At 43.6% G+C, this 26,517-nt stretch overlaps 2 protein-coding genes across 7 annotated transcripts in view; both read right to left on the bottom strand.

Annotated features, from left to right (window-relative positions):
- LOC137149812 (carbohydrate sulfotransferase 6-like) overlaps positions 1-22,134 on the bottom strand; it is a 37,551-nt gene extending 15,417 nt beyond the window's left edge. Inside the window, exon 1 of one of the 3 annotated variants that reach the window (XM_067543429.1) lies at positions 22,040-22,134. The gene's annotated coding sequence lies outside the window, so the exon portion shown is untranslated. Of the gene's footprint in view, positions 1-75; positions 134-14,033; positions 14,053-22,039 lie in introns of those variants that run through there. The other 2 variants (XM_067543431.1, XM_067543430.1) reach the window with 2 other exon arrangements.
- The window catches only part of TMEM231 (transmembrane protein 231), a 31,314-nt gene continuing 25,520 nt past the window's right edge, over positions 20,724-26,517 (bottom strand). For all 4 annotated transcript variants that reach the window (XM_067543435.1, XM_067543432.1, XM_067543434.1 and 1 more), the window contains exons 2-7: positions 26,175-26,344; positions 25,454-25,582; positions 22,701-22,844; positions 22,324-22,405; positions 22,073-22,178; positions 20,724-21,651 (exon numbers count right to left, since the gene is read on the bottom strand). In XM_067543435.1, coding sequence (XP_067399536.1) covers positions 21,471-21,651; positions 22,073-22,178; positions 22,324-22,405; positions 22,701-22,844; positions 25,454-25,582; positions 26,175-26,318 — 786 coding nt within the window. In that variant the 5' untranslated portion in view covers positions 26,319-26,344 and the 3' untranslated portion in view covers positions 20,724-21,470. The remainder of the gene's footprint in view (positions 21,652-22,072; positions 22,179-22,323; positions 22,406-22,700; positions 22,845-25,453; positions 25,583-26,174; positions 26,345-26,517) is intronic.

Raw genomic sequence — 26,517 nt, 5'->3', positions numbered from 1 at the left:
CAGTCAAAAAAGCTAACAGAATGTAAGGAATCATTAGGAAGGGGATAGATAATAAGACAGAAAATATCATATTACCTCTTTATAAATCCATGGTATGCTCATATCTTAAATACTGTGTGCAGATCTGGTCGCCCCATCCCAAAAGAGATACCTTGGAATTGGAAAAGGTACAGAAAAGGGCAACAAAAATGATTAGGGGTATGGAAAAGCTTCCATATGAGGAGAGATTAATAAGACTGGGACTTTTCAGCTTGGAAAAGACTTTTCAGCGAGGATATGATAGAGATCAATAAAATCATGACTGGTGTAGAGCAAGTAAATAAGGAAGTGTTATTTACTCCTTCTCATAAACCAAAAACTAAGGGTCACCAAATGACATTTACAGGCAGCAGATTTAAAACAAACAAAAGGAAGTATTTCTTCACACAATGCACAGTCAACCTGTGGAACTCCTTGCCTGAGGACGTTGTGAAGGCCAAGACTATAAAAAATAACTAGATAAGTTCATGGAGGATAGATCCATCAATGGCTGTTAGCCAGGACAGGCAGGGATTGCTGTCTGCCAGAATCTGGAAATGGATGACTGGATCACTTGATGATTATCTGTTCATTCCCTCTGAAGCATCTGGCATTGGGCACTGTCGGAAGTCAGGATACTGGACTAGGTGGACACTTGGTCTGACCCATTATGGCTGTTCTTATGTTTTTAAGTTGATTACTTCTTGTTCTACCCTCGGTGGACATGAAGAAAAATTGATCACCCTCTTTATAAGAACAGCTTCCATATGTGGAGAAATTAAAAAGACTGGGGTTGTTCAGTTTAGAAAAAGACTAAGGTGGGATATGACAGAGGTCTATTAAAATCATGACTGGTGTGGAGAAAGTGAATAGGGAAGTGTTATTTACTTCTTTATATAAAACACAAGAACCAGGAGTCACCCAATGAAATTAAGAGGCATCAGTTTAATACAATCATAAGAAAGTACTTCTTCACACCGCGCACAGTCCACCTGTGGAACTAGTTGTCAGGGGATGTTGCGAAGGTCCAAAATATAACTGCATTCAAAAAAAGAACTAGATAAGTCCATGGAGGATATCAGTGGCTATTAGCCAAGATGGTCAGGGACGCAACCCCATTCTCCGTGTGTTCCTAAACCAGTGTTCTCAACAACTGGTCCATGGACCAGTGTCAGTCCCTGAGAGCTCCCTGACACAGTTTACACACAGCTAAGGAAAGCAGCAAGCTGGTCCCTGGGTATCAAAAAGGTTGAGAAGCCCTGTTCATAAACCACTGACTGCCAGAAGCTGGGACTGGACAACAGGGGATGGGTCACTTGATAACTTGCCCTATTTTGTTAATTCCCTCTGAAGTATCTGGCACCAACCACTGTTGGAATCCAGGATACTTGGATAGATGAACCGTTGGTCTGGCCTAGTATTGCTGTTCTTATATGTTCTTAACTGTCTTCAAATATTTAAGAAGTTATGTCCCCCATCCTCAACCTTTTCTTCTCTAGATTAAACATGCCCAATTCTTTTAACCTTAGATCACATTTTCTAAACCTTTTATAATTTTTGTTTGTCTTCTCTGGATTCTCTCCAATTTGTTCATGGCTTTCTTGAAGAACAGTGCCTGTACTAGATGCAGTACTCCAGCTGAGGCCTCAGCAATCCTGAGTAGAGCTGAACAATTACCTTCTGTGTCTTACATACTCATGTTCATACATCCAAGGATGCCATATGTCTTTTCCACAACAGCATCACACTGCTTGCTTAGATTCAATTGGTGATCTACTATACCCCCTAGATCTTTTTTTGCAGTACTAGACAGTCACTGCCCATTTTGTATTTGTGAATTTGATTTTTCCTTCCTAAGCATAGAACTTTGCACTTGTCTTTATTGAATTTTATCTTATTGCTTGCAGCTCCTCCAAGCTTGGTATCATCTGCACATTTTATAAACATAGAATCAAAGATTCATATAAATATAGGACTGCTCGATAGGTCACCTAGTCCAGGTCCCTGCACTGAAGCAAAACTAAGTATTATCTAGACCATCCCTGACACAAGTTTGTTTAACCTAAAAAACCTCCAGTGACAGAGATTCCTCAACCTTCCTTGGTAATATGATCCAGTGCTTAACTACCTTTACAATTAAGAATTTTTTCCTAATGTCCAAGCTAAACCTCTCTTGCTGCAATGTAAGCCCATTGCTTCTTGTCCTTTCCTCAGTAGAGATGGAGAAAAATTTATCACCCTCCTCCTTATAAACACCATTTATGTACTGGAAAGATTGTTGTCATGTCCTCCCTCAATCTTCTCCTCTCCAGAATAAACAAACCCAATTTTTTCAATCTTTCCTTGGAGGTCATGTTTTCCAGACCTTTAATCATCTTTGTTGTTCTCTGGACTTTCTCCATTTTGTCCACATCATTCCTAAAGGCATGGTGCCCAGAACTGAACACACTACTCCAGTTAAGGCCTCACCAGCCCTGAGCAGTGCTGAACAATTACCTCCTGTCTCTTGCTTACAACACTCCTGCTAATACATGCCAGAATGATGTTTGTTTTTTTGGCAACAGTGTTACATTGTTGACTCAGATTTAGTTTGTGATCCAATATGAGCCCAGATCCTTTCCTGCAGTACTCCTTCCTAGGCAGTCATTTCCCATTTTGTATTTGTGCAATTGATTATTCCTTCCTAAGCATAGTACTTTGCATTTGTCCTTAATGGATTTCATCCTATTTATTTCAAACCATTTCTCCAGTTTATCAAGATCATACTTTACACTCCATCATCCAAGACAAGTCATTAATGAAAATATTTAATAGTATTGGCCCCAAGACAGACCTCTGCAGGATCCCACTAGATATGTCCACCCATTCTGATAGAGAATTTCCCATCGATAACTATTCTTTGAGTATAGTTTTTCAACCAGTTGTGCTCCCCACTTTATAGTAATTTTAATCTAGACTATATTTCCCTAGTTTGCTTATGAGAATATTACATGGGACTGTGTCAAAAGCCTTACTACAGTATAACCTCAGTGTTACGAACACCAGAGCTACGAACTGACCAGTCAACCACACAAACTCATTTGGAACCAGAAGTATGCAATCAGGCAGCAGCAGAGACCAAAAAAAGCAAGTACAGTACTGTGTTAAATGTAAACTACTAAAAAATTAAAGGAAAATTTAAAAAAGATTTGACAGGGTAAGGAAACTGTTTGTATACTTCTTTCATTTAAATTAAGATGGTTCAAAGCAGCATTGTTCTTCTGCATTGTAAAGTTTCAAAGCTGTATTGAGTCAATGTGCAATTGTAAACTTTTGAAAGAACAATCATAACTTTTTGTCCAGAGTTATGAACATTTCACAGTTACGTGCAATCTCCATTCCCGAGGTGTTTGTAACTCTGAGGTTCTACTGTATATCATGTCTACTGCTTCCCCCTTATCCACTCGGTCAGTTACCCTGACCAAGAAGGAAATTTGGCATGATTTGTTCTTGACAAATCCAGGCTGGCTATTACTTAGCACCTTATTATCCTCTAGGTTTGAATGAATTGATTGTTCAGTAATTTGTTCCAGCACTTTTCCAGGTTTCAGTGTCAGGCTGATTGGTCTAAAATTCCACAGGTCCTCCTTTTCCCCCCTCTTTTGAAGATAGGTACTATGTTTGCTCTTCTCTAGTTGTTGGGAACTCACCAGGCTTCCAGGAGCTCTCAAAGATAATTGCTAATGGTTCAGAGATTGCTTTGGCTAGTTCCTTATGTACCTTAGGAGGAATTTCATCAGGTCCTGTTGACTTGAATACATCTAATTTATCTAAATATTCTTTAATCTGGTCTTTCCCTGCTCTGGTTTGTGTTCCTTTCCCCCTTGTTGTTAATCTTGTGTTAAGCATTTGGTTAGAATTAACATTTTTACTAAAGACTGAAGCAAAGACATGCTCATTGTTAGCTCCTTATCCCAATCTCAGCACTGCGGTGGCATGTTTTGAAGTGGTGGGGCAGAATTGGTGGAGATTTGGAGGAGGCAGAGCTAAAGTTTCCCCCTATATCCCCCACTGCACAGCTCTGGCTCCTTTTCCCCCCTCACTTCTCTGCACTACTGACTTCCTCCTTCCCTCTGGAGGTGGAAGCAGAAAGCCTAGAGCCTCTTCCCTACTGCTGGCAGCAGCACAGAGGTGGTGGTGGGGTTCTGGGCTCTCTCCCTTGCTCAGAGAACAGTGGAGGGAAGGGGAACTCCTAAACCCCTTCCCTTGGCCTGGAGGAGCAGCCATGAGGAGGAATTGTAGAGGATGGGAGTATTTGTAGCAAAGAGGGGGAGGAAGGACAAAGATGACATCACTTCCTTTCCTCCTTTCCATGTGTCAATGAAGGGAAACATGCCCAACTTCCCCCCTTATGGTTCTATTCTGTCAGCTCTTCTGAGCTCCCAGACAGCAAAGGTCCTTTGAGGACAATCCTTTATTCACTGAGGAAACTATTTTTGGGGGAAACCTAATTTTTCATCAAAGCTCTAGTCACTGAACTGGGTTTTCAAAAAATTAATGTCTGAATGATCCCTTGCACTAATAATGATTGTTGTCTAGCCATGTGCTTGCCTCCCAAGAGCTGTGCCAGGGCACAGCATTAAGGGGCAAAAGAGCAGAGCGCCCATCATTTACCCTCCCAACTCCCACACACCCTGCACTACTCCAACACCCCTCCATATTCCTTCTCACTTCTCTGACTGCTCTCCCCATTCCCTCACTGTACACCAAAAAAGTTGAAAGACTCTGAAAATGTTATGAGCACCTAATGTTAGGGGGCTGCATATCAGGATCCTCTTAACCAAAAGATCCAGTAACTTGCTTTCCTTTGATGCCATTCAATCCCACTGTTCCAGAAATAGCACATAAAAACGCCCATACTGGGTCAGACCAATGATCCATCTAGCCCAGTATCTTGTCTTCTGACACTGGCCAATGCAAGGTACTTCAGAGGGAATGAACAGAACAGGTAATCAAGTGATCCATCCCGTCACCCATTCCCAGCTTCTGGCAAACAGGCTAGGGACACTTCAGAATATGGTTTTGCATCTCTGCCTATCCTGGCTAATAGCCATTGATGGACCTATCCTCCAGGAATTTATTTAGCTCTTTTCTGAACCCCGTTACAGTCTTGGCCTTCACATCCTCTGGCAATAACTGTTGACTGTGCATTGTGTGAAGAAATACTTCCTTTTTTTCATTTTGAAAGAAAGCACATTACTATAATACTTTCATGCTCCCTCTATTTAATTAGTGTTAATTTATTTTATAGTACTTCTAAAGCAAAATCTGAGGCCATGTCTTCATTACAAAATTAAGTCGACAAATGTTGGCATACAGCTGCGGCAGTAACTACATTGCTTGTGCATGTCTACACTTCGCTCCCTGTGTTGCGTCCTCACCAGGAGCACTTGTATCGATAATACTGTCAGTGTAGGGCATTGTGGGATGGCTCCTGAAAGACTGTAATAGTCAATGTAAGTAAGCAGTGACTACACTGACACTGCGTCCACCTAACTACATCGACCTTGACTCTACGCCTCTCGGGGAGATGGAGTTGTCGGTATAGTGGGGTGGTTACATTGGTCTGAGCAACATTTAAGTATAGGCACTTCCATAGTTAGATCAACATAAGCTACCTTGAATAGATCTAATTCTAGTGTAGATTGTGGATTTTAAGACTTTAAAACATCTCCTACACCAGAAATTTTGGTCTTAGGACTAAACTTCCAAAAGGAGTTCCTGCAGAATGCACGCAGAGAGCAATGTTCACAACATACATTCTCTGAAAACTGCCAAGGGTGGCTCAAAATCAGTCTATCATGTCTGGGTTTAGCTCAGATTTAATTACTACACTGAGGGCAAATCTACACTACAAAATTAAGTTAACCTAAGCAGTGGTTCCCAACCTTTTTGAGTGAAAGCCCCACTAGTTAACACTAGATAAAACATGCCACTCCCATTTCCCCTCCCCGACCATAAACCATATAATCCCTATAAACATATATAATGATAACAACACTAAATCACATTAAAAATAATACATTACTCTTACCAGAGTAAGAAGCTAAGCCTTCCCTGGCACAACCACCACTGCACACCCCATGTGGCCCCGCCTCTTCCCATCCCTAATGGGGTAATGGAGCTGGACCCTGGCGGGTTGGCCGGGCCTGTGCCAGGCCCCCACCAGTGTAGGGCTACTCCTCTCTGGCTGGGCACTTGCCTGGCTGGTGCGGGGCTGCTCTTCCACTCTGGCTGGTGTGGCACCTGGGGGGGGGGGGAGAGGGGAGCTGCACCTGGCGTGGAAATCGAGAGGTTAAATTACCTCAATATTACTGAAGCCTCATGGACCGCCAGTAACCTTTGGCACCAGCCCCCTCCCAGGGGCTCCCGAACCTCAGGTTGGGAACCATTGACCTAAGTTATGTCAATGTACAGCCAGCACAGTAATTAAATCTCTTTTGCATGTCCATACTCCGCTCCTTGTGTCGACTGTGTGCGTCCTCACTAGCAGCGTTTGAACTGATGCAGAGAGCAAGTGCACTGCGTGCAGCTATCCCACTGTGCAACTCACCACCATCTAGCACAGTGTGTTTTGGGAAGGATTTGCAAAGCCTCATAGGGGCAAACGAGTCATGCAGGGGTGGACTGCGAACATGGTTTCAACATCCATTGATGCAGTTTTCTCCATCCTATAATTTTATCTGCATACCATAATGTTTTGTGTCTCTTTTCAAAAGCACCACAAACCTGCACGTCCATCATCTCTGAGAAGCATGGATTCTGCACCGCTCTGCACTATTGTGATGAGTGTTGCAAGCACAATGCACCTGATCCTGCAGCATTTGCAGAGCTGCCAGAGGAGCTGCAGGGGAACATGATGATTCCTTGGGGTCTAGCCCGCTGTGAGACAGAGAAAAACAATCCAAGATGGTGGTTGGCATTTACAGAACAGCTGCAGACAGTGGAGCACCAGTTTTGGGCCTGAGAAACAAGCACTGACTGGTGGGATTGCATCCTTCTGTAGGTCTGGGATGACTAACAATGGCTGCAGAACTTTTGGATGCACAAGGCCACATCGCGTCCCTAGCCCAGCGATACCAAAATGAGAGCTGCACTGATAGTGGAGAAGCAAGGGGCGATCACTGTGTGGAAGCTTGCGACTCCAGATTGCTACCAAACAGTCAGGAATCAATTTGGAGTTGGGAAATCTACCGTGGGGTTGCTGTGATGCAAGTGTGCAGGGCCATTAATCGTGTCCTGCTACGAAAGACTGACTCAGGGCAACGTGCAGGACATATTGGATGGTCTTGCAGCAAGGGGGTTCCTGAACTGCAGTGGGGCAATAGATGGCACACATATTCCTATTTTGGCACCAGACCACCTTGCCACAGAGTACATCAACAAAAAAGGCTACTTTTCTATGGTACCGCAAGTGCTGGTGAATCACCGTGAATGTCTTACCAACATCAGTGCAGGATGGTCAGGGAAGGTGTATGACGCACACATCTTTAAGAACACAAGCTGCAAGCAGGGACTTTCTTTTCAGACCAGAGTTATCCATTGGGGATGTTGAAATGCCAGTAGTGATCCTGGAAGACCCAGCCTACTCCTTACTCCTGTGGCCCATGAAGCCATACACCGGCCACCTCGACAGCCATAAGCAGACATGCTCAGCAGTTGCAGAAAAGCACTTGAATGTGCGTTTGGCCATTCAAAATGGCACTGGTGCTGTCTACTCATGAGATTAGACCTCAGTGGGGGAAAAGAAATCCCAATGGTTATGGCTGCCTGCTGTGCTTCATAATATTTGTGAAGCAAAGGGGGAAAGGTTTCCATGGGGATGGAGGTGGAACAGCTGTCTGCTGATTTTGAGCAGCCATATACCAGGGCTATAAGAAGAGCTCAGTGGGGAACTATGCGACTCAGGGAGGCTTTGAAAGACCATTTTAATAGTGAGTCACAGTAACATGTGTTGTTGTAGTGTGCTCTGCCTGGCATTGTTTTTCTGCACTTGCTATGAAACTTGTAATGACTGCTGTGTGTCTATTAATATAACATTACAAATGCATCTATTGCTATCATCTGTGAATGATGCCCACATATGTTGTGAACTAATAAAGATGAATTAAGTTTCCATAAATCTACTTTTATTCTGTGCAGCAGCCCGGATGCTATGTGGAATGGGTGTGTCGGGAGATCCCAGAATGCAGTTCTCTATGGGCTGCAGAAGGAGGTGAGCAAGGGACTGTTGAGCCTGAAGGTCAACAAGAGTCTGCAGCATGTCTGTTTGCTGCTTCAGAAGTGCTAGCATCTCCTGCTGCAGGTCTCTCTCCTTTTCCTGTGCTTTTCCCTTCTTCGCTCTATCCTTGTGCATTCTGTTCATGAAGATGATCATCCAAGCCCTGTGCTCGGTATGCAAAGCACCAGAAACTTGCAGGAATTCTTGGAACATGTGATCCTGCATCCTCTTCCTTCTCCTCCTCATATGGATGAACTACTCCACTGGTGTGGATAGAGAGACCCTTAAGGCCTCATTTCCAGCTGCAAAACATGCAATGCACAGAGGTACGATTGTGAGTGTATTCACAAGATAAATGGAAAGTTGGAATACTGAACTCACTACCATTGATCCATATAAGTTACAAGCACTATATTCTCACTTCTCCTTGGGATTCACCAAACCATGGTGAGTACAGCCCAGTAGGGAGGGATGAATTGGAATAATAAGGGTGGGAGGGTTAGCACACAGTTTTGTGGCAGCAAGGTTTGTGGATAGAGCAACTGAACTGAATATTGGCACCATTTTCCACAGGTAGTGGTGATTTTAGCTGATATCTCACCCCTAAGGGCTGAAAGGGAACAGTTCCTGCACGCATTCAGCTGCAGACCAGGTCTGTATGCTGCTAGCTCATGCGCTGCCATGATTCCTGCTGAAGTAATTGCTAAGTAGCATGGGAAAGTGTCCTCCAATGGTGGAAGAGAGAAGGCTACCCTCCTCAGAAACATTTGGCAGACAATTGCAGACTACCTTCAGGAAAGTTTCCTCAAGATCTCTATGAAGGGTTCACAGGACATCCCGGTGCACATAAACAGTTCTGCAAGGCTCCCTCTGCCTAACTGTACAGGGGAATGAAAAGCAGACTCTACCTCTTTTGGTTATTTCACCACCTCTTCTAGCATGATTCAAAAAGAGTAAATGAACATGTGTCCCTACAATATCAAAGGAAACTGAACACTTATCAGAGGTTCCTTCCCCTGCATCGGGGTCACCCGACTCGACTGCGCTGGCATCAAAAACAGACCCTGGTTCACTGCGCCACTGGATTCCCCAGTCACCTGCCCTCCATACTCCTACTCCTCCTCTTCCTCGTCCAACACTGCATCCTCACTGTTCACTCCAGGGGACTGTGATTCCAGCTCCACTGAAGTATCCATGGGGCTTTTAGCAGTGGTGGTAGGGTCTCTACCAAGGATGGAATGCAGATCTGTGTGTTCTGTTTGGCAATCACTCGATTCGAGGATGATCTCTACCACAGGATTTACATACGAGTCCTGAGATGACTCAGGAGTCCAAGCCTGGAACCACAGAGCCGCCTGCAATAGGTACAAACATTTCTCAGCAGGTCAGCTGACTGCTGGAATAAAGTTCTTCCTTTTTCCTTCCTTCTCTCTTTCTTTTCAGCTTTGAAGGCAAGACGCTTCTCCTCAAAGCAGGCCACTGCCTGATGGAGGATACGACATCATTGAGGATGGTTGGTGGCTTGCTCCTTCCAGCTTATAATGTCCACATCAGTTTTCTGTTTTCAGAGATCTGCTTTCAATGTATCTTCATTGCATTTCCTCTGACCACCTCAAGATCTCTGACCATAGGTGAGCTGAGACTAGAGAGCTTGTTTTGATGGGCGAAAATCTGGCTTCCACATACAATGTCCAACCTGGTATTGTCGGTGCATAAGAATCATCGCGTCAATGACAGTGACATTGGCTTCAGTGAGGATGCTGGCATTAGTGCAGCAATCTTCCCACTTGCAGCTCCTTGGCTTTCATGAGGCACTGCTGTGGGTCCCTCTTGTATCACTTCTCCCTCATGCCCCGAGCAAGTTGCTCATAGATATTGATGTTTCTATGGCTGGATCAGAGCTGTGCCTGCACAGCCTCTTCTCCCCAAAGACTCAAGAGATCCACCATCTCTTGTGTACGCCAGGCAAGAGTGTGTTTGCAGCATGGAGCTGGCATGGTCAGCTGGGCAGTTGCTAAGTGAATTCTCCACACCAAACAAACAGGAAATGGAATTTCAGAAATTTGCGGGGCTTTAAAAGGGGAGGTGAATGTTCTTGTCACTGGGCAATGAAACTCAAAACAGTGACCAGAATGATCATGATGGGGCATTGTGGGACACCTCCTGGAGGCCACTTAAGTCGCTGTAAGTAACGCAGTGTCTACACACTGATACTACGTCAACCCAACTATATCAACCTAAGTGCTATGCCTCTCATGGTGGTGGAGTTATTAAGTCAGCATAGTGAGCAAGTTACATCGGTGGGAGTGACATTTTAGTGTAGATGCTTACAGAGTTAGGTCAATATAAACTGCCGTGTACCAACTTCACTCTATAGCATAGACCAGACCTGAGATATCCGATTGCTGTGACAGTAGACTGCCTGAAAACCATATGGCTACAGAGCCCACGTGCATTTCACTCTTTGATGTGTCAGTTTAGCTCATGCTGACCTGAAGTTCTAAACTATATCTTTAGTAACTTTTTCAATATTACTTCCCCCAAAGAGCAGTGTGCACTAGCTGAGCTAAATCCCAACCATCTGAGATAATCTTAGGGAAGATTAGAGCCATAGTTTGAGTCCCAGATGTCTGCAAAAAAGCTTTAGAAGAACAAGGTGATTTCATAAAGAGCTGAATTTCAGGGGGGAGGCTGCATCTTAAGAACCTGTTGCTCCCAAATTTTGAACTCCAAATCCTACCCCATACCTCCATGAGGAACAGAAAATTTCAAAACAATCACAATCATCATTTTATAGTTCTTACAACGGTGATGTTTTAAAGATTAAATGACTCTCAACCTTAACTCTGCTATAAACTTTCACATACATCTCTGCTGATATATACATAAACTATTATTTTCCATCTTACACATTTTATTTAGTGTCAATAGTTGGTTTTGTAATTTGCATAATCTGTATTATCTCCCAGACTCCTTTAATTTTATGTATTATCATGGAGATTAATGTTAAAGGGACATTGTGAATTTAAAAAGATTATACTCCTCTCTGAAACTTTTACCCACTAATGTTACAATTACAACTAAAATGACTAAAGGACATAACATAAGAATGGCCATACTGGGTCAGACCAATGATCCATCTAGCCCAGTATCCTGTCTTTCACCAAAGCCAGGTGCTTCAGAGGGAATGAACAGAAAAGAGGCAATCATCAAGTGAGTCAGCCCGTTGCCCATTCCCAGTTATTATAATGAACAGAGATTAGATTAGAAATTATTTTCCCTCCTTAAAATATGATACAAACTGCAAGGAAGCACATGAAATAAAATAAGAACCTCAGTAGAGCAGACATTTTCAGTATATTAGATTTCCCTCCTATTATTTTGCAGGTGGGGGCCAATTCCAGGAATACACATATATACCCAATAATAGCAAAGAATTATGGAAATAACCATACCATTTTATAAAAGATAAACATTCTCATTTTTCAGGGCATAAACCAACCATAAAGCCATGTCATCAGATTTCCTTTATTAAGGGTACATTTGCACTGCAGCTGGGAGGTGGGTGTAATTTCCCACTGGGGGGTGAACAAGTGCTAGCTCTGCTAGAGCTAGTGAGCTAAAAATAGCAGTGTGGCCCTGACAGCACAGGCAGCAGCTCAAGATCACCATCTAAGCACAACCCTGCCTGAGGCAGGTACTCAGGTGGCTGGACTGAGCTGCTGTCCATGTCATCACAGCCACATTGCTATTTTTAGCTCACAAGCTCAGCAGAGCTAGCATGTGTACATCTATGCGAGGTGGGAACTCTCTCCCCCAGCTGTCATCTGGATATACCCTTAGTGGTGCAGCTATTTTCACTGGTCTTGGATGTTGCTGGTATTGATAGGTATTCCTTGGTATTTTAACATTTTTGTATTTTCAGTTGCATTCCCAGCCATGCTATTTTCAGGCCACATTAAATATATCTCCATATTAATTGTGTAACTTGATACACTTCTGAACTCTTTCATGAGTTGTAGCAAAGTAAAGTAAATTGGGGGTCTCTCAAGAACCATAATGTTCCATCGGAATATAAAGATTTTTAAAATACTTATTGTTTATTTATATTGATATGCCAAGATTCATCAGATGGTGCTGTTACACAAGTTCTTACGATTTCTTTTTCTTAGCAGAGAAACAGCATATATTCTTAGAATAAATGCTGCAAGTTTTGTGATGCAATTTCTTTTGGGAGCACTTTTACAAGCAGCAGGAGAGATTGTTCTCTGTCCTAATCTCTCTATCCAGAGAGAATTTTTTGGTAGAATTGCTTCCTGCGAACCAGGCACTGAAGTTTGTGATGAAATTTATGAAAGAAGCATTTTCATGCATGCCATACATGAGCACTGTGTTCAATGACAGGTGTACAAAGTGTAAATAAAACTAGTTGTACTAAGAATGTACAAATCCACATCACTTCTTTCTCCTCCAACAAGAAGCTAACTTGCAGGACCCCAACATCTGCTAATGGTTGGCAAAGGGCTGGCAGTATCTACACATCCCACTCTCAGTTGTACTAGCCACTATACAAACACATTGTAAGACAATTCCTGTCCCAAAAAGCCTATCAATTCCTATCCTAAAGTGTCTATACACTCTATATAGACTATTCTACAGACACACGGTGGGAGGGGGAACAGAGTGATAGAGAGATGAAGTGATTCATTCATGTTCCCACAACAGGTCAGTGGCAGAGCAGAAAAGGAACCCAAGTCTCCTGAGTCTCCAAGACTCCTGAGTAAGGGTTTGAGAAAGATTGTGAATAACAATAGAGACAGAAAGCAGACAAGAGTCAGTCTGCTTTATTGAAAGCTTGAAGGAGTGCCTGTGCCAGCTCAGATTTTAGCAAGAGCATTATTACATGGTGTCTTAGTACAGTTTAGGGAGATGTGCCTAAACACCTACCAGTGCATCCCATCTCTGTCAGTTTTTAATCCCATTTCCATGGTTTTCTCATTAACTTCTTATGGGGCCATTAAACTTCATAAATAAATCAGCCACCCCCAGTTGTGTTTCAACCTTTTTAACAAGCCTCATCCAAGCTTCCTAGCAGAGACCCAACTTGTCCCTGGCGGCACCACTGTTATATCTGGCACTTCACCGCACCGTACTGCCGCGGGTCACAAAGCATTTCTCAGACATTACTGAACTTAGCCTCACCGCCCCCAGGACAAAGCAGGCCAGGAGCATGATCCCCATATGACGGGTCGGCAGGGAATCCAGGCGTAAGGAAGTTGCCCGAAGTTACCCAGAGACCCGAGAAGAGCTCCAAAGCTCGGCTCTCTTCCCAACAGAAACTGGTCCAATAAAAACGAGTCCCTCGCCCACCTTGTCTCTCCAGCACCTGAGGCCCACAGGGCCACTACCCCTGACATCGGACCAGACACGGGAGCCCTGACCCCCCCAGCCCGTCCCCTCCGCGCCCCTTTGCCCCGGACTGACACCAAGGGGGATGGGGAATGGAGCGCCGCACGGCCAGAGGGGGGAGCTATTCCCGGCTCTCTGGGCTGCTAAACCCGCCTCCCAGGAGAGGGTCCGGGGGCCGGTCCTGCTGCCCGGCACGGAGCCGGGCGAGGCTCGTCAGGCGGCTGCAAGGGCCGTGCGGCGACCCCAGGAGGAACGAGGGACGCGAACGTGGGGAGAGGCGGCAACTGCCCACTAGCCACCGGCGGACTTCGCGCGTAGCGACCCCCAGCCCCGGCCCCGCCGGTACCTGCCGCCGCTTCCCCCGCTCGCCGGAGACGCCGCCGCGGCGCGGAGCGGGATGCGCAGACAATGAGCCGCTTTCAGACGTGGCCGAGCCCCCGCGCGGCGCGGCGGGAGGAGCCGGGAAGGGGCCGGTCCGCAGGCAGCGCCCCCCGCCCTCCAGCCCAGGGGTGGGAGCACGAGCTGGGCCGCGGGGCTGGGGAGCGCTCGGCCCCTCCCTTCCGCACCAGCTTCAGCCTCCGCGATGGTAGGAACGCGGCCAAGGGCCCCGGGGAAGCAGCGGGGCCGGGGAGAGCCCGCGGGCGGCGGCGGCGGGCGGGGAGAGCCCTGCTGGGACTCTCCGCGGGTCTCTTTTCATCCCACAGGGCCGGGGCGGCAGGAACCACATAGTTCCAGTGTCACGTCCTGCGGCCAGGGGAAGAGGAGACGTGCCAATGTCATACCTGGGAAATAGTATTGTCTTGTCTTGTTCACCCGCACCCTAACTTCCTCCATTGCGTCGGGAGGCAGGGAGCGATCTTTCCACGCGGTATTGTACAGGAAAACGTGGCTGGTGCAGACAGGCCAGTTCTCACCAAAATATACAAAATGCCAGCACGCGGGGCTGAGAATAATATTGATTATAAAGCTGTAATATAAATCCATCACACACCTTCACCCAGACAGTGTGGTCATTTCTACCAGCTGTTCTGAGGCAACAGAAACAGGAGTTCATTTGGCCTTATGCAAGTTTCTGTGTCTTTCTGTCTGTTTTGCCCTTTGTAAACTTGGGATAGCAATACCCATATACCTCATAAAGATGTTATAAAGATGAATTAGTCAATACTGTGGGTGGAACCTTGGGGGAGGGGGCTGAATAGGAGTGCGGCCTAGGGAAGGCATCGGTGGACCATAGGCGGGGCCTCGGTGGAGGGGGTGGAGCAGGGACGGGGTCTGAGCACTGGTGCACCCCACCCAAGCCTCCCACAAGGCAGGAGTTATGTGCCACACATACTATCATGTCCCCCCTTAATCTCCTCTTTTCCAAACTAAACATAACCAGTTCCTTCAGCTTTTGCTCATATGGCTTTCATTCCTTCCCTTTGATCATCTTTGTGTCTTGTCTCGGGATCCTTTCCAGTTTTTCTACATCCTTTCTATACACTGGTGACCAAAACTGGACACAGTACTCCAGTGCTGCGTAGAGGGTATCATCACCTCCCATGACTTGCATGCCATGCATCTGTTAATGCAATCCAAAATCAGATTTGCTTTTTTTGCAACAGCATTGTATCTTTGACTTATGGTGAGGTTGTGATCTACCACAACTCCCAGATCCTTCTCAGCAGTGCTCCTTCCAAGCCAGTTATCCCCCACTTTGTATTTGTGCATTTGGTTTTTCTTCCATCTACTGCTTCCCCTCCACAATGCTTGTCATCCCATCAAAGACAAAGACTAGGTTGGTTTGATATGATTTGTTCTTGACAAATCCACGTTGACTGTTACTTATCACTTTATTATATTATAGGTGCTTACAAATTGATTGTTTGATTATTTATTCCATTAACTTTGAAAGATAAGCTGACTGGTCTTATTCCCCTTTTTATAGATAGGTCCTTTTCCAGGCCTCTGGGATTTTGCCCATTCTCCATAATTTCTTAAAGTTATTCACTAATGGCTCAGAGATCTCTTCAGGCAGTTCCTTAAGTATTCTCGGATGTATTTCATGAGGCCCTGTCGACTTGAAGACATCTAACTTAAGTAATTCTTAACTTGTTCTTTCCCTATTTTAGCCTCAGATTCTATCCTGTTTACATTGATGTTAAAGATATTAGTCTTCTGATCACTAATTTTTTTGGTGAATACCAAAAAACAAACAATAAAAGGCTTTGGGCATTGCTGCATTTTCTGTTGTCCTTTCCTCCTCATTGAACAATGGGCCTACACTGTCCTTGGTCTTCATGTTGCTTCTAATGTATTTGTAAAAAATTTTCTTGTTACCCTTAATGTCCCTAGCTAGTTTAATCTTATTTTATGCCTGGGTCTTTCTAATTTTGTCCCTACATGCTTGTGTTATTTTAAATTTATCCTTCATAATTCTCCCCTTTTTGTATGATTCTTTTTTGAGTTTCAGGTTGTTGATGATTTCCTGGTTAAGCCAGGGTGGTCTGTTACCATACTTCCGATCTTTCCTATGCACTGGGATAGTTTGCTCTTTTGCCCTTAATAAAGTCTCTATAAACAACTACCAATGCTCCTGAACTCTTTTTTCCCCTTAGACTTGCTTCCCACGGGATCTTACTTACCAATTCTTTGAGTTTGCTAAAGTCTGCCTTCATGAAGTCCATTGTGTTTATTCTGCTGTTTTCCCTCCTATCATTCCTTAGAATCATGAACTCTAACATTTCATGACCACTTTCATTCAAGCTGCCTTCCACCTTCACATTCTCAACCAATTCCCCCGTTTGTCAGAATCAAATCTAGAACAGCCGCTTCCTCTAGTCGGTTTCTCCACTTTCTTTTCAAAAGAGTGACTATTCTTTCTGTTCATGCATCTGACGAAGTGGGCTGCAGCCCACGAAAGCTTATGCCTGCAGAAATTGGTTAGTCTTTAAGGTGCTACAGGACTCTCGTTGTTTTTGTTGTATACAGACTAACATGGCTACCCCTCTGGAACTTTCTGTAAATGTTGTTCTTTGAGATGTGTTGCATGTGCCCATTCCACTATAGGTGTTTGTGTGCTCCAGTGCACAGTTGTCAGAGAGTTTTCACCCTTGGCAGTACCTGACAGGGTTGCAAAGCACACTCTGCTGTCTTGTGCACACTGAACAGGTATAAAGGGCTGAGTTGCCCCAGAACCCCCTCAGTTCCTTCCTATTGGGATGACTCCAAGAGACATGGAGAGGAAGGTGAGTCATGGAATGAACACGTGCAACCCATCTCTAAGAACAACAGTTATGAAAAGGTTAGTAACTGTTTTTTCTTCCATTGATTGCACACATCCATTCCTCTGGAGGTGACTCACAAGCAGTCTTATCTGGAAGTGGGTTCCCATTTTATTTGAACAAGGACTGGAGGACAACTCATCCAAATTAAGCATCATCTCCAGATTGCTGAGATTATGAAGGGGAAAGCAAACCCGTGACAGGAAGAACAGGTTTCCACTTTGCAAACATCTCATATGGGCACATAAACCAGAAGTGCCACAGAAGCCACCTGGGATCTAGCTGAATGACCAGCAGCTCCATGTTAGCCAATTGGTAAACACCAGCCAATACAATCAGATATCCATGACAAAATCCTGTGTGTTGAAAATGGGCTGCCTTCGTTTTGTCCACAGATGCAACAAACAATTGAGACAACGATCTGAAAAGGTTTCATCCATACCAAATAAAAAACTAAAGTTCGTCTAGAGTGTGCAGTGACTCCTCTCCCTTATTACCATGAGGCTTTGGGAAGAACGTCTGTATGTAAATTCCTTGGTTGATATGAAAAGAGACCACTTTTATAAGAAACCTTGCATGGGAACAAAGGCAGACTTTATCTGCATAAAAAAACCTGTATATGGAGGATGAGATACTCATGCCCTTTACTCCCCTATCTCTTGGCTATTAAAAATGTTACCTTCACTGAAAGATGTAACAGAAAGCAGGTCACTACAGGCTCAAAGGAGGGACCAATCAGCTTTGTTAAGACTAAATTCAGTCTCCCTGGTGGAATAAGGCTCTATACAAGTGGAAACATCCTGTCCAAGCCCTTTACAAATCTTACAATCATCATGTTTAAAAAAGCAGTTATCCACAGAAGGGTGAAATGCTGATGTAGCTGCTAGGTGTACCCTAATTGAGCTGATCACTAAACCTTGATGCTTAAGATACAAAAAAGAGTCCAGGACATGCTGAATAGATGCCAGGGTGGAGGAGACCCCTTTCAGCCTCAGACAGAAAACCTCTTCCGTGCAGCAAGATAACTTGTCTTTGTTAATATTTTTCTACTCTTCAGCAATACCTCCTGCACCTCTCTGGAGCAGGACACCTCCGCTGACATTAGCTATGAAGTGTCTAGGCTTTCAGAGGTTGGGGTAAAGGAGGTGGCTGCAATTCTGCAACACTAGGTCTGTGCACAGCAGGACTAACAGTGGGGGACTGATTGAGAGGTCCAAGAGCTGTGAAAACCTGTGTTGATGGGACTATGCAGGGGATATCAGTATAAGACTGGCCTTGTTCTGTTTAACCTTGAACAGAAGTCTGGGCCGAAGACAGTTGGGAGGAAAAGCATACAGAAGGATACTTCTGACCACAGAAGTAGAAAATAATCTGTTAATGAACCTGGGTTGTCTCCTGCTCTGAAGCAGAATGGGTGACATTTTGTGTTGTCCTTTGTTGCAAATAGATCCATACAAGGAGTAACCTAGAGCTGGAAAATGGACCTTTCTATGTCTGGGCAAAGGAAACACTGTGGGTGATAGATAAACAATTTATTCAGGGGATCTGCCAGCATATTTGGACCCCTGGGACGTGGGCTGCTTTCAGAAGTATAGAGTTGCTAACATAGAAGTCCCAGGGCAGGATTTCTTCCTGACAGAGTAGCAAGGAACAGGCTCCCCACTGCTTGTTTACATAGAACATGGCAGTTGTACTGTCGGTCTGCACCAATACACCCCTCCCCTGATGCAAGGAGGGAATAATATGCAAGCTAACTGGATAAACAACAGGGAGCTGTGGGCTATGTGTAGACGGAGATCTTGAGGAGATCAGAGACTCAGAATCTACAGATGTTCCATGTGAGCTGCTCCCCCACCTCCCAGGTACAAGGCATCCGTGACTAAGGAAAAAGTGCTGAGATGGGGCAAAAAACTCCCCTACATACACTGGTCATGTCTATCCACCAATCTAGGGAGGATAAGATGTGACTTGGTACGTGCACTAACATATCCATGTTGGTCTCCTCCTCCATTCCTGTTGCTTTTAACTCTTCCCTCCTCCCCTTTTTTCTTCTCTTTTGAACAACACTGCATTCAATTCTTCTTTTCTCTTCCATGTTGCTGCCATCCACCATCTACCCAACTCCTCACCCTCAGCCTCTCTCTGATTTCAGCTCCTGGCTTGCTCTCTTTCACACCTCAATTTTCCTGTCACAAGGAGACTGACTTTAAGGGGATATGGGGCCTGCCCCACTTGTGCCATAATTAGCTACCCCACAGACTAAGGGGCAGCTTAGGGAGGTGGGTGGGCTTCAGAGACCTAGCTCCAGTTCAAGACACAGCTTCAAAGCACGTCTACACAGCTATTTTTAAGAGTGCTAGGACAAGCTCTTCTAGCCTGAGTCTGCCACCCTTGGCTAGGAGGCTTGCTCCCACAGGCTTCAAATGATGTGTAGCTATACCCATGGGGGTCCGGTGACAGCCTGATAAGCACCTGGGCCTCCTAAAAAGGCAAAGAACAGAGTTTGGTAGAGAAGCCACAGGGAGGCCCTGAAGCAGGGTCTGGAAAAAAACAGGGGACTTCAGAAAAGCAGCCTGAGTCAGGGCTCTCTGCCAAAGCAGGGAACACTGAAAAGTAGTTCTGAGAATTACAGCTGGCCTAGAAGAGGCTGAGAACCGAGCTCAGAAGGCAGTCTGAAGAGGAGACCTAGCAGGGAAGAACTCCTCTTTAGACTTTTGTTATCCCAGAAGGTGTTAAGTTTTAGTTAATGACTAGGTCAGAAAGGCTAAACCACATCACCAACTCAAACCTGTGGGTGAAGGTGAAGGGGTCCATCTCAGAAAAGGAAACTGAGGCAAGGCGCACCTGGCAACACCATTCTTACCTCTGTGACTTCAATTTCCATATTGATGAGCCATTTAACTCCTTAGTTGCACATTTACTTGCCCTCGTCTTTTCATTTTATTGGCAGCCCTGGTAGTTTTCCCACTCACCAAAGGAGTTGTTCACTGGACGTTGTCTTCACCAAACACTGCTCTCTCTCCAGTCTCTCAACTGCTGAATTCCTCCCCCTCCAGTCACATGGCCTTTTTCTGCATCAACAATCACCCCCCTTCCTCATACCCTATCACTCTGCCTTTATGTGACTTCCAGTCTATCACTGGCTCCCCCTTCTCTATTGCACCAAACATAAGCTGCTTGTATTCGCTTTCAAGGCTTGTAATGGCCTAGTCTCATCCTACCTATCATCTCTCATTCACTATCAAGATGTTGACTCTCTCCTCTGATTGGCCAATGATGCCAGTCTCCATTGCAACTTGTTAAATTTTCAGGCAAGCACCTTCATGGTCCTCCTACCCCATGATGCCCATCATGCTTGGGAGGTGCCTCCAGTAAACATTCACAAAGCTTTTCCATTAACTGCTTTTAACTCCTCCCCTTAAAAGACTCTTCTTTGCTGTGATGCCAACAAACAAACAATGGTTGCACTGTTTGTTGGTGCACTGATACCTCTGTCTATCACGCTGGCCAATACTATCTCACTTGTATTCACCTATCTGTCAGCATCCACGTGTCATCAGTTGTCATACTTTAAATTGTACTTTTGGTTAGGGACACTCCTTTTGTCCTATGCTTGTACCGCACCAAGCACAATGGGGTCCTGGTCCAGGATGAGGGCTCCTAAGAGCTATGGTAGACATAAATAATAAAGAGCCAAAAAAGGATAATTTGTGTTCCCACATCAACCTTCAGTCTGCCCATCATTCAGTTAAAAAATGACACCTACTAATGCATCATCAAAATATCTGGCATTTAATGAAACCTAATTCATGTCATGTTAACATTCTGTCCTCAAAACAAGGGAGCAACACAGAAAGCGACAGGACTGTTGCCTATTCATGATTTTGGAACATGGACGTTAACACACTAGGCCAATGAAAGTGTATATGAAACCACAAACTCTGGGGAAGTGTGCCTTTGCCTTTTTCTCACTCTTTTAAAATCCTCCCTCCCCCCACTCCCCAACACAAGTTAAAGACTTAATAGAATTTCAGCTTTCAGAACTGATTGGTGACTTTATAAACAAAAGTACAACAGTACAAGTAGTTTACATAGTTATTGTTACCAAGTGGCTTTCAATTATTGCATTGTCTATTTTAACCAAATTAAAAGCATATCAGATCAGCCAAAGGTGGTAGAGGTTTCAGCAGGACAGGTGCAATGTTGGCTTGCATGGGTTTTGAAATGCAGTTATATTACAAAAGGTAACATTCTTCTTGAACTGTCAAAAAAACAAAAACAAAAACGAGAGCAAACTCTATTCCCAAAGCAGTGTGCTCTCTCACAGCAATGTGATGTCTACTAAATACAAAGAAATAAAAATGGTCAGAAACCCTAGACTGCTGTAGCATTAACAAAACATGATCCAGAATGTAACTTACAATGTTCCCCATCTTCAGAAATATGAGAATTCTAAAGAGAATGAAAATGAGGTAGACTCTCTTATCCTAAGTTTCTGTAAAGTCATATCATACATTTGCTCAGGACTGATGCTGTTTGTAAGAGGATATTGGGGAAATTGGCAATACTGGTATTGTGGTCAGCACCTGATTCTGGAACACAAAGATTTTTATCCTGTCAAACACCCAAAGAAAGATAAGCAGGATACTAACATACTGGATCCAGGCAAATTTAATCATTTCCCAGAAACCTGGCTGATATGTAGTCAGAGTCAAGGAGCATTACATAAGAAGCATCTGAAACTTCTATTACACCAGCTAAACTTGAAAACCTAATATTAAATGCAGCACAACTGAGTAGAAGTGAATACGTATATGTAGAGAAGGAAGAGATTAGAAATAAAAAAACTGGGATTAAGGAAATTGAACACCCTTTTCATAAGAACTCCACTGGAAGATGGAGCCATAAACAGAGCTAGAACAAGTTTCTAAAACTGCATTAATGTTCAGAGCACAAGCTGCTGCAGCTTAGGATCTACACATTTACCAAGAAAAGTTCAGGAACATTTCCATTCCTTTGATATTACATACAGGTGAAGTGGGACAGACACTGTATTTTAGAGCCAGAATATTGTTAAATACCTCGTTACCTCACTAGAGTTCACATAACTTCTAAAGGATATAAAATAACTTCCACTGGGTAACGGATAGTGGCATTAATCACAAATGGTGCACCTGCTGGTCTTCCTACCAGCCAAACAGGATTGGGATCAGAAAGAACTGTTGTTACTGCAATGAAAAGAAAATGTAGGTTCTTAAGGTGACTTTCAAACTGATACCTGAAAGACAACTCCTCAGAGAACAGCCACCAAACATGGCTATATGTAATCTCATAAAATTATCCTGGGATTGGTATCCATAAATTCAGACTTACCATTTCTATCTTGATATGCTGCAATGATGTTAATGAGATCGTAGTCACTTGCAAAAGGGCTTGTGCCATTGATCACAGATACCTGTTACAGAATGTGATACTTTAATGCCAGTATAAAACCTTCAGGCCCTACTCTCCAGAAAGTTACTTTTACCAAATTTGTTGGACAAAGCAGTCCTGTCTCTAAAGATAAATAATCCCAGTCCTCAGCCTGAGTGGCTTGGCAACCACAGGACCTTCTCCCACCCTCCAGCTCAGCAAGTACATCTTGATTTAGAAATTTTGGGATCCAGTCTGTGCTCTGAGTAGGGGTAATTCAGGTCATCACTGATGCAGAAAAGATAATGAGAAGAGAAGGTGAGAAAAATTCTTCTCACATTGTATCTGGTGTCTACTCCACAGTGGCTAAGTGACTGCCTCTGATGCAATTTCAGGTCTCCATTTACATAAAGCTGGGACCCTGGAATAGAGGACGACGACTGGATAAAAGCCATGCTCTGCATCACAAACGTTGACATCCTCTGAAACAGTGAACAGTAGATACAAATGAATATAGAAAAATTCTCCAAAAATCTTCTACCTTTATAAGTCTACACAATTTCTGTATGATCTTTATTTTACATTTTCTTGGCTCTTAAATTTTAGTGTCAGATAATTTTAGACATAAGGTTTCATAGATCCCAAGGTCAGAAGGGACCACTGTGATCATCTTCTATGGCCTCTGTTACACAGGAAGTCAGACTAGAACGTCTCCCCAAATAATTCCTACAGATCTTTTAGAAAAAACATCCAAGCTTGATTTAAAAATTGTCAGTGATGGATAATTCACCACAACCCTTGGTAAATTGGTCCAATGGTTAACTACGCTCACTGTTAAAAAAAATTACACCTTACTTCCAGTCTGAATTTGTCTAGTTTCACCTTTCAGCCATTATGAATTACGGACTATGTTCTACTTTTCTCTGCTAGACTGAAGAACCCATTATTAAATATCTGTTTCCTATGTAGATACTATAAGCAAGTCACCCCTTAACCTTCTCTTTGTTAAACTACATAGATTGAACTCTTTGAATCTACCACTATAAGGTAACATTTTCTAATGCTTTCATTATTCTTGTGGTTCTTCTCTGAACTCTCTCCAATTTATCAACATCCTTCCTGAACTGTGGGCACCAGAACTGACCACAGCATTTCAACAGTCACATCAGTGACAAACACAGAAGTACCATAACCTCGCTACTCCAACTCAAGATTCCCCTCTTTATGAACCCCAGGATCGCATTAGCTCTTTTGGCCACAGTGTCACACTTGGAACTCGTTCTCAGCTGATTATCTACCAGGATTCCCAAATCTTTTTCAGATTCATGATTCCCAGGATAGAGTCCCACATCCTGTAAATATGGCCTTCATTCCTTGTTCCCATATTAAAATGTATACTGTTTGCTTGCACCCAGTTTACCAAGCAATCCAGATCCCTTTATTATTTACCACTCCCTCAATTTGTGTGTCATCTGCAAACTTTATCAGTGATGATTTTTATGTTTTCTTCAAGGTTATTAATAAAAATATTAAATAGCGTGGGGCCAAGAAACGACCCTGTGGAACTCCACTAGAAAAACACCCGCTCAATGACAATTTCCTATTTACAATTACATTTTGAATCCTATCAGTTAGCCAGTTTTTAATCCATTTACTGTGTACCAAGATTCATTTTATATCATTCCAGTTTTTTAATCAAATGTCATACAATACCAAGTCAAATACCTTACAGAAAACTAAACAAATTCATTTATTTGGTTATTAGAAGATTATTATCTTAACTGCTACTCAAACTAGTTTATAGAAGTCCCACAGAATTCTACATGTCACACCTAAAAGGCCAACATTTTATAGCTAATGAAAAAGAAACATTTGACCATCTGACATAGTGGAAACCCAATGATTAAGCAAATGCAAGTTCATCTGAGATAAGTACTTTAAAAATTCTCATCACAGGATATGCTTGCTGAGAAGCAGGAATTCCTGCCCACAGGGTGAGATTAAATAGATGGCTCCTTGGTCCTTTTTGGCCATGTAACTTACTGGAAGATTTCTACATTAATTTATTATAAAGGCAAAGCAAGAAGAATTTCAGAACCTTCTACATACTAATAATTGCCCCCCCAAAAAAAACCACAACAAAGAACACTTTGTTAATAGACAGTGAAAGTTGACCTGTAGTGCACTATACTTAAACCTCTGAAAACAAGGAAATAATTACAGTAAAGGACTCCCAGACCACACTACTATGCAACCTTAAGTCTTCTTCCCTGCAGTTGGCAATAAGCACCGGGACAAAAAATCTGACCTATGCCTAACAAAATCTGCCATTTCCTGTGTTTTCTTGTGTCCAACACAATGCTCTACAATTATTCCCCATCTTAACACCTACTAAACCCTTTTTGTGCCAGGTGCAGCTAGCACCTGATCTAAGGATTAGTTACATCAAGTTTCCAAAGCTTGTGCTCCCAGCTCAGGAGAGATGCATGTGCAGGAGCAGCTAAAGAAATGAGGGATCCCTTTTTATTAGGCTGTGATATACAGGAGTCTCAAGCAGATAATCACAATGGACACTTGGCTCAAAAATCAAAGAACATATGAAAAAGTTGTAAAAATATCTGTTATAGGACTGCTAAGATGGCTGCCACTGTCATCCCTAGAGGCTGACATTTCACTAGGTATGTCAAAAAGATAAGGTAATGTAAGAATGCAGCATCCCTTTCTAACAAACTCTTCTATATGTTCTCAGTGCCCACCAGATTTCTATAGCTGCACTGTCATTCACACAGTGCCATGCACTCTTTCTGTCCTCTGCATTGTATTACTGTCTTAGAGAGTTCTGGCAGTGTTGTGATATATACATCGTAAAGCTCAATCAGGAGTAACCAAAGGTGATGTCCCTTAGGTTAGAAAGTAAGGAGAAAAATCAGACATTGATTTAATCATTCCTGACATACAGCAGACTTAATAAAAAATTTAAATAATGGTCTTTTCTATTATCAATTACATTACTGCTACACAAATGCTGAAATGGGCACTCAAATGCCATTGTGATGCGGCTACCTACATTGACAGAATCTGAGCTACTCACATGTAATTGGTAGGAGAAAGTCAGAATAAGCTGCACAGCAAGTACTTGCTCTGTAGATTGTAGAGGAAGCTCTAATTTAAAATGTAATTGGTCCATTTTGCCATCATGATTCTTGTCTTCTTCTCTAGTCTATAAGGTACAACAAGAATTTTATCAGAAATGAATGCCTTGGTAACAGTCCCTTATTACAGAAAGCTATCTCCTTAACTACAACTTGCAGACACTAAAACAAAAAGAATCTCAAGATGAACAGACTACATGTGCAGGAAAAAAAATAAACCCTTATACTGCTACATGGAAAGCATCCACTTTGCCTTGGACTCATAGTAAGCAGATACAGAAAAGATAGGACTCTACAGTTCAATATTATCACAAGACTGTCAGGTATAACAGTTTGCCATTGAAATCAGAAGAAGGCACTTGGGAACTACTACTGAAAGGCAAGAAGTTCAGTATTCTCCACTAATTCTGTAACATTTTTCTAATTATACCCAACCACCTTATTTTACCTCTGTATCTCCTTCCCTCATCTCTCTTCCATTCTCTACTGTATCATATATACCCTCATGGTCTGCCCATTTCCCCCCACCAGCCCACCTCCCTCATCACTGGAGGCTTCAAGTTGCTGTGTGGGGCAGTTGGCCCCAAAACAGATAATTAATACAACCAGGCACCCCAACTGGTACCCACCTAACCCTCCTGCCCATTGTAGGTAACCTACTGAGATGAGTGGAACTCGAAGTTGGTCTTCCTGGAGGCGGTTGAAAGCTGGAAATGTGCTCCAAGCCAGGAAGCTGCCTGGGTCAGCTCCAGTCATAACCACCAGCAGCACCTCATACTGAAACTGTACTGTGGGCTGCTCCATGTAAGTACTTTGCTTCAACCAAAGCCCTGCAAGCAGAGGCACAATGGAAGAATCCATACTGGGAATGAGGTTGAAAGAGGAGTAAACCCTATCAGGATCAGGCCTCTCCCTAGTGTGAAAGGCCAGCAACTGCAGTTTCACTCACCAAACTACAGTTTGCCCTGAGCTGGGGGATGAGACAGGAGTCTGAGCCTAGTAG

This window comes from Emydura macquarii, unplaced genomic scaffold (assembly GCF_026122565.2).
Source record: "Emydura macquarii macquarii isolate MOO-44397 ecotype Brisbane River unplaced genomic scaffold, CSIRO-AGI_Emac_v2 contig_839, whole genome shotgun sequence".
NCBI lineage: Eukaryota > Metazoa > Chordata > Testudines > Chelidae > Emydura > Emydura macquarii.
This window is presented reverse-complemented; position numbering and strand designations above follow the sequence as displayed.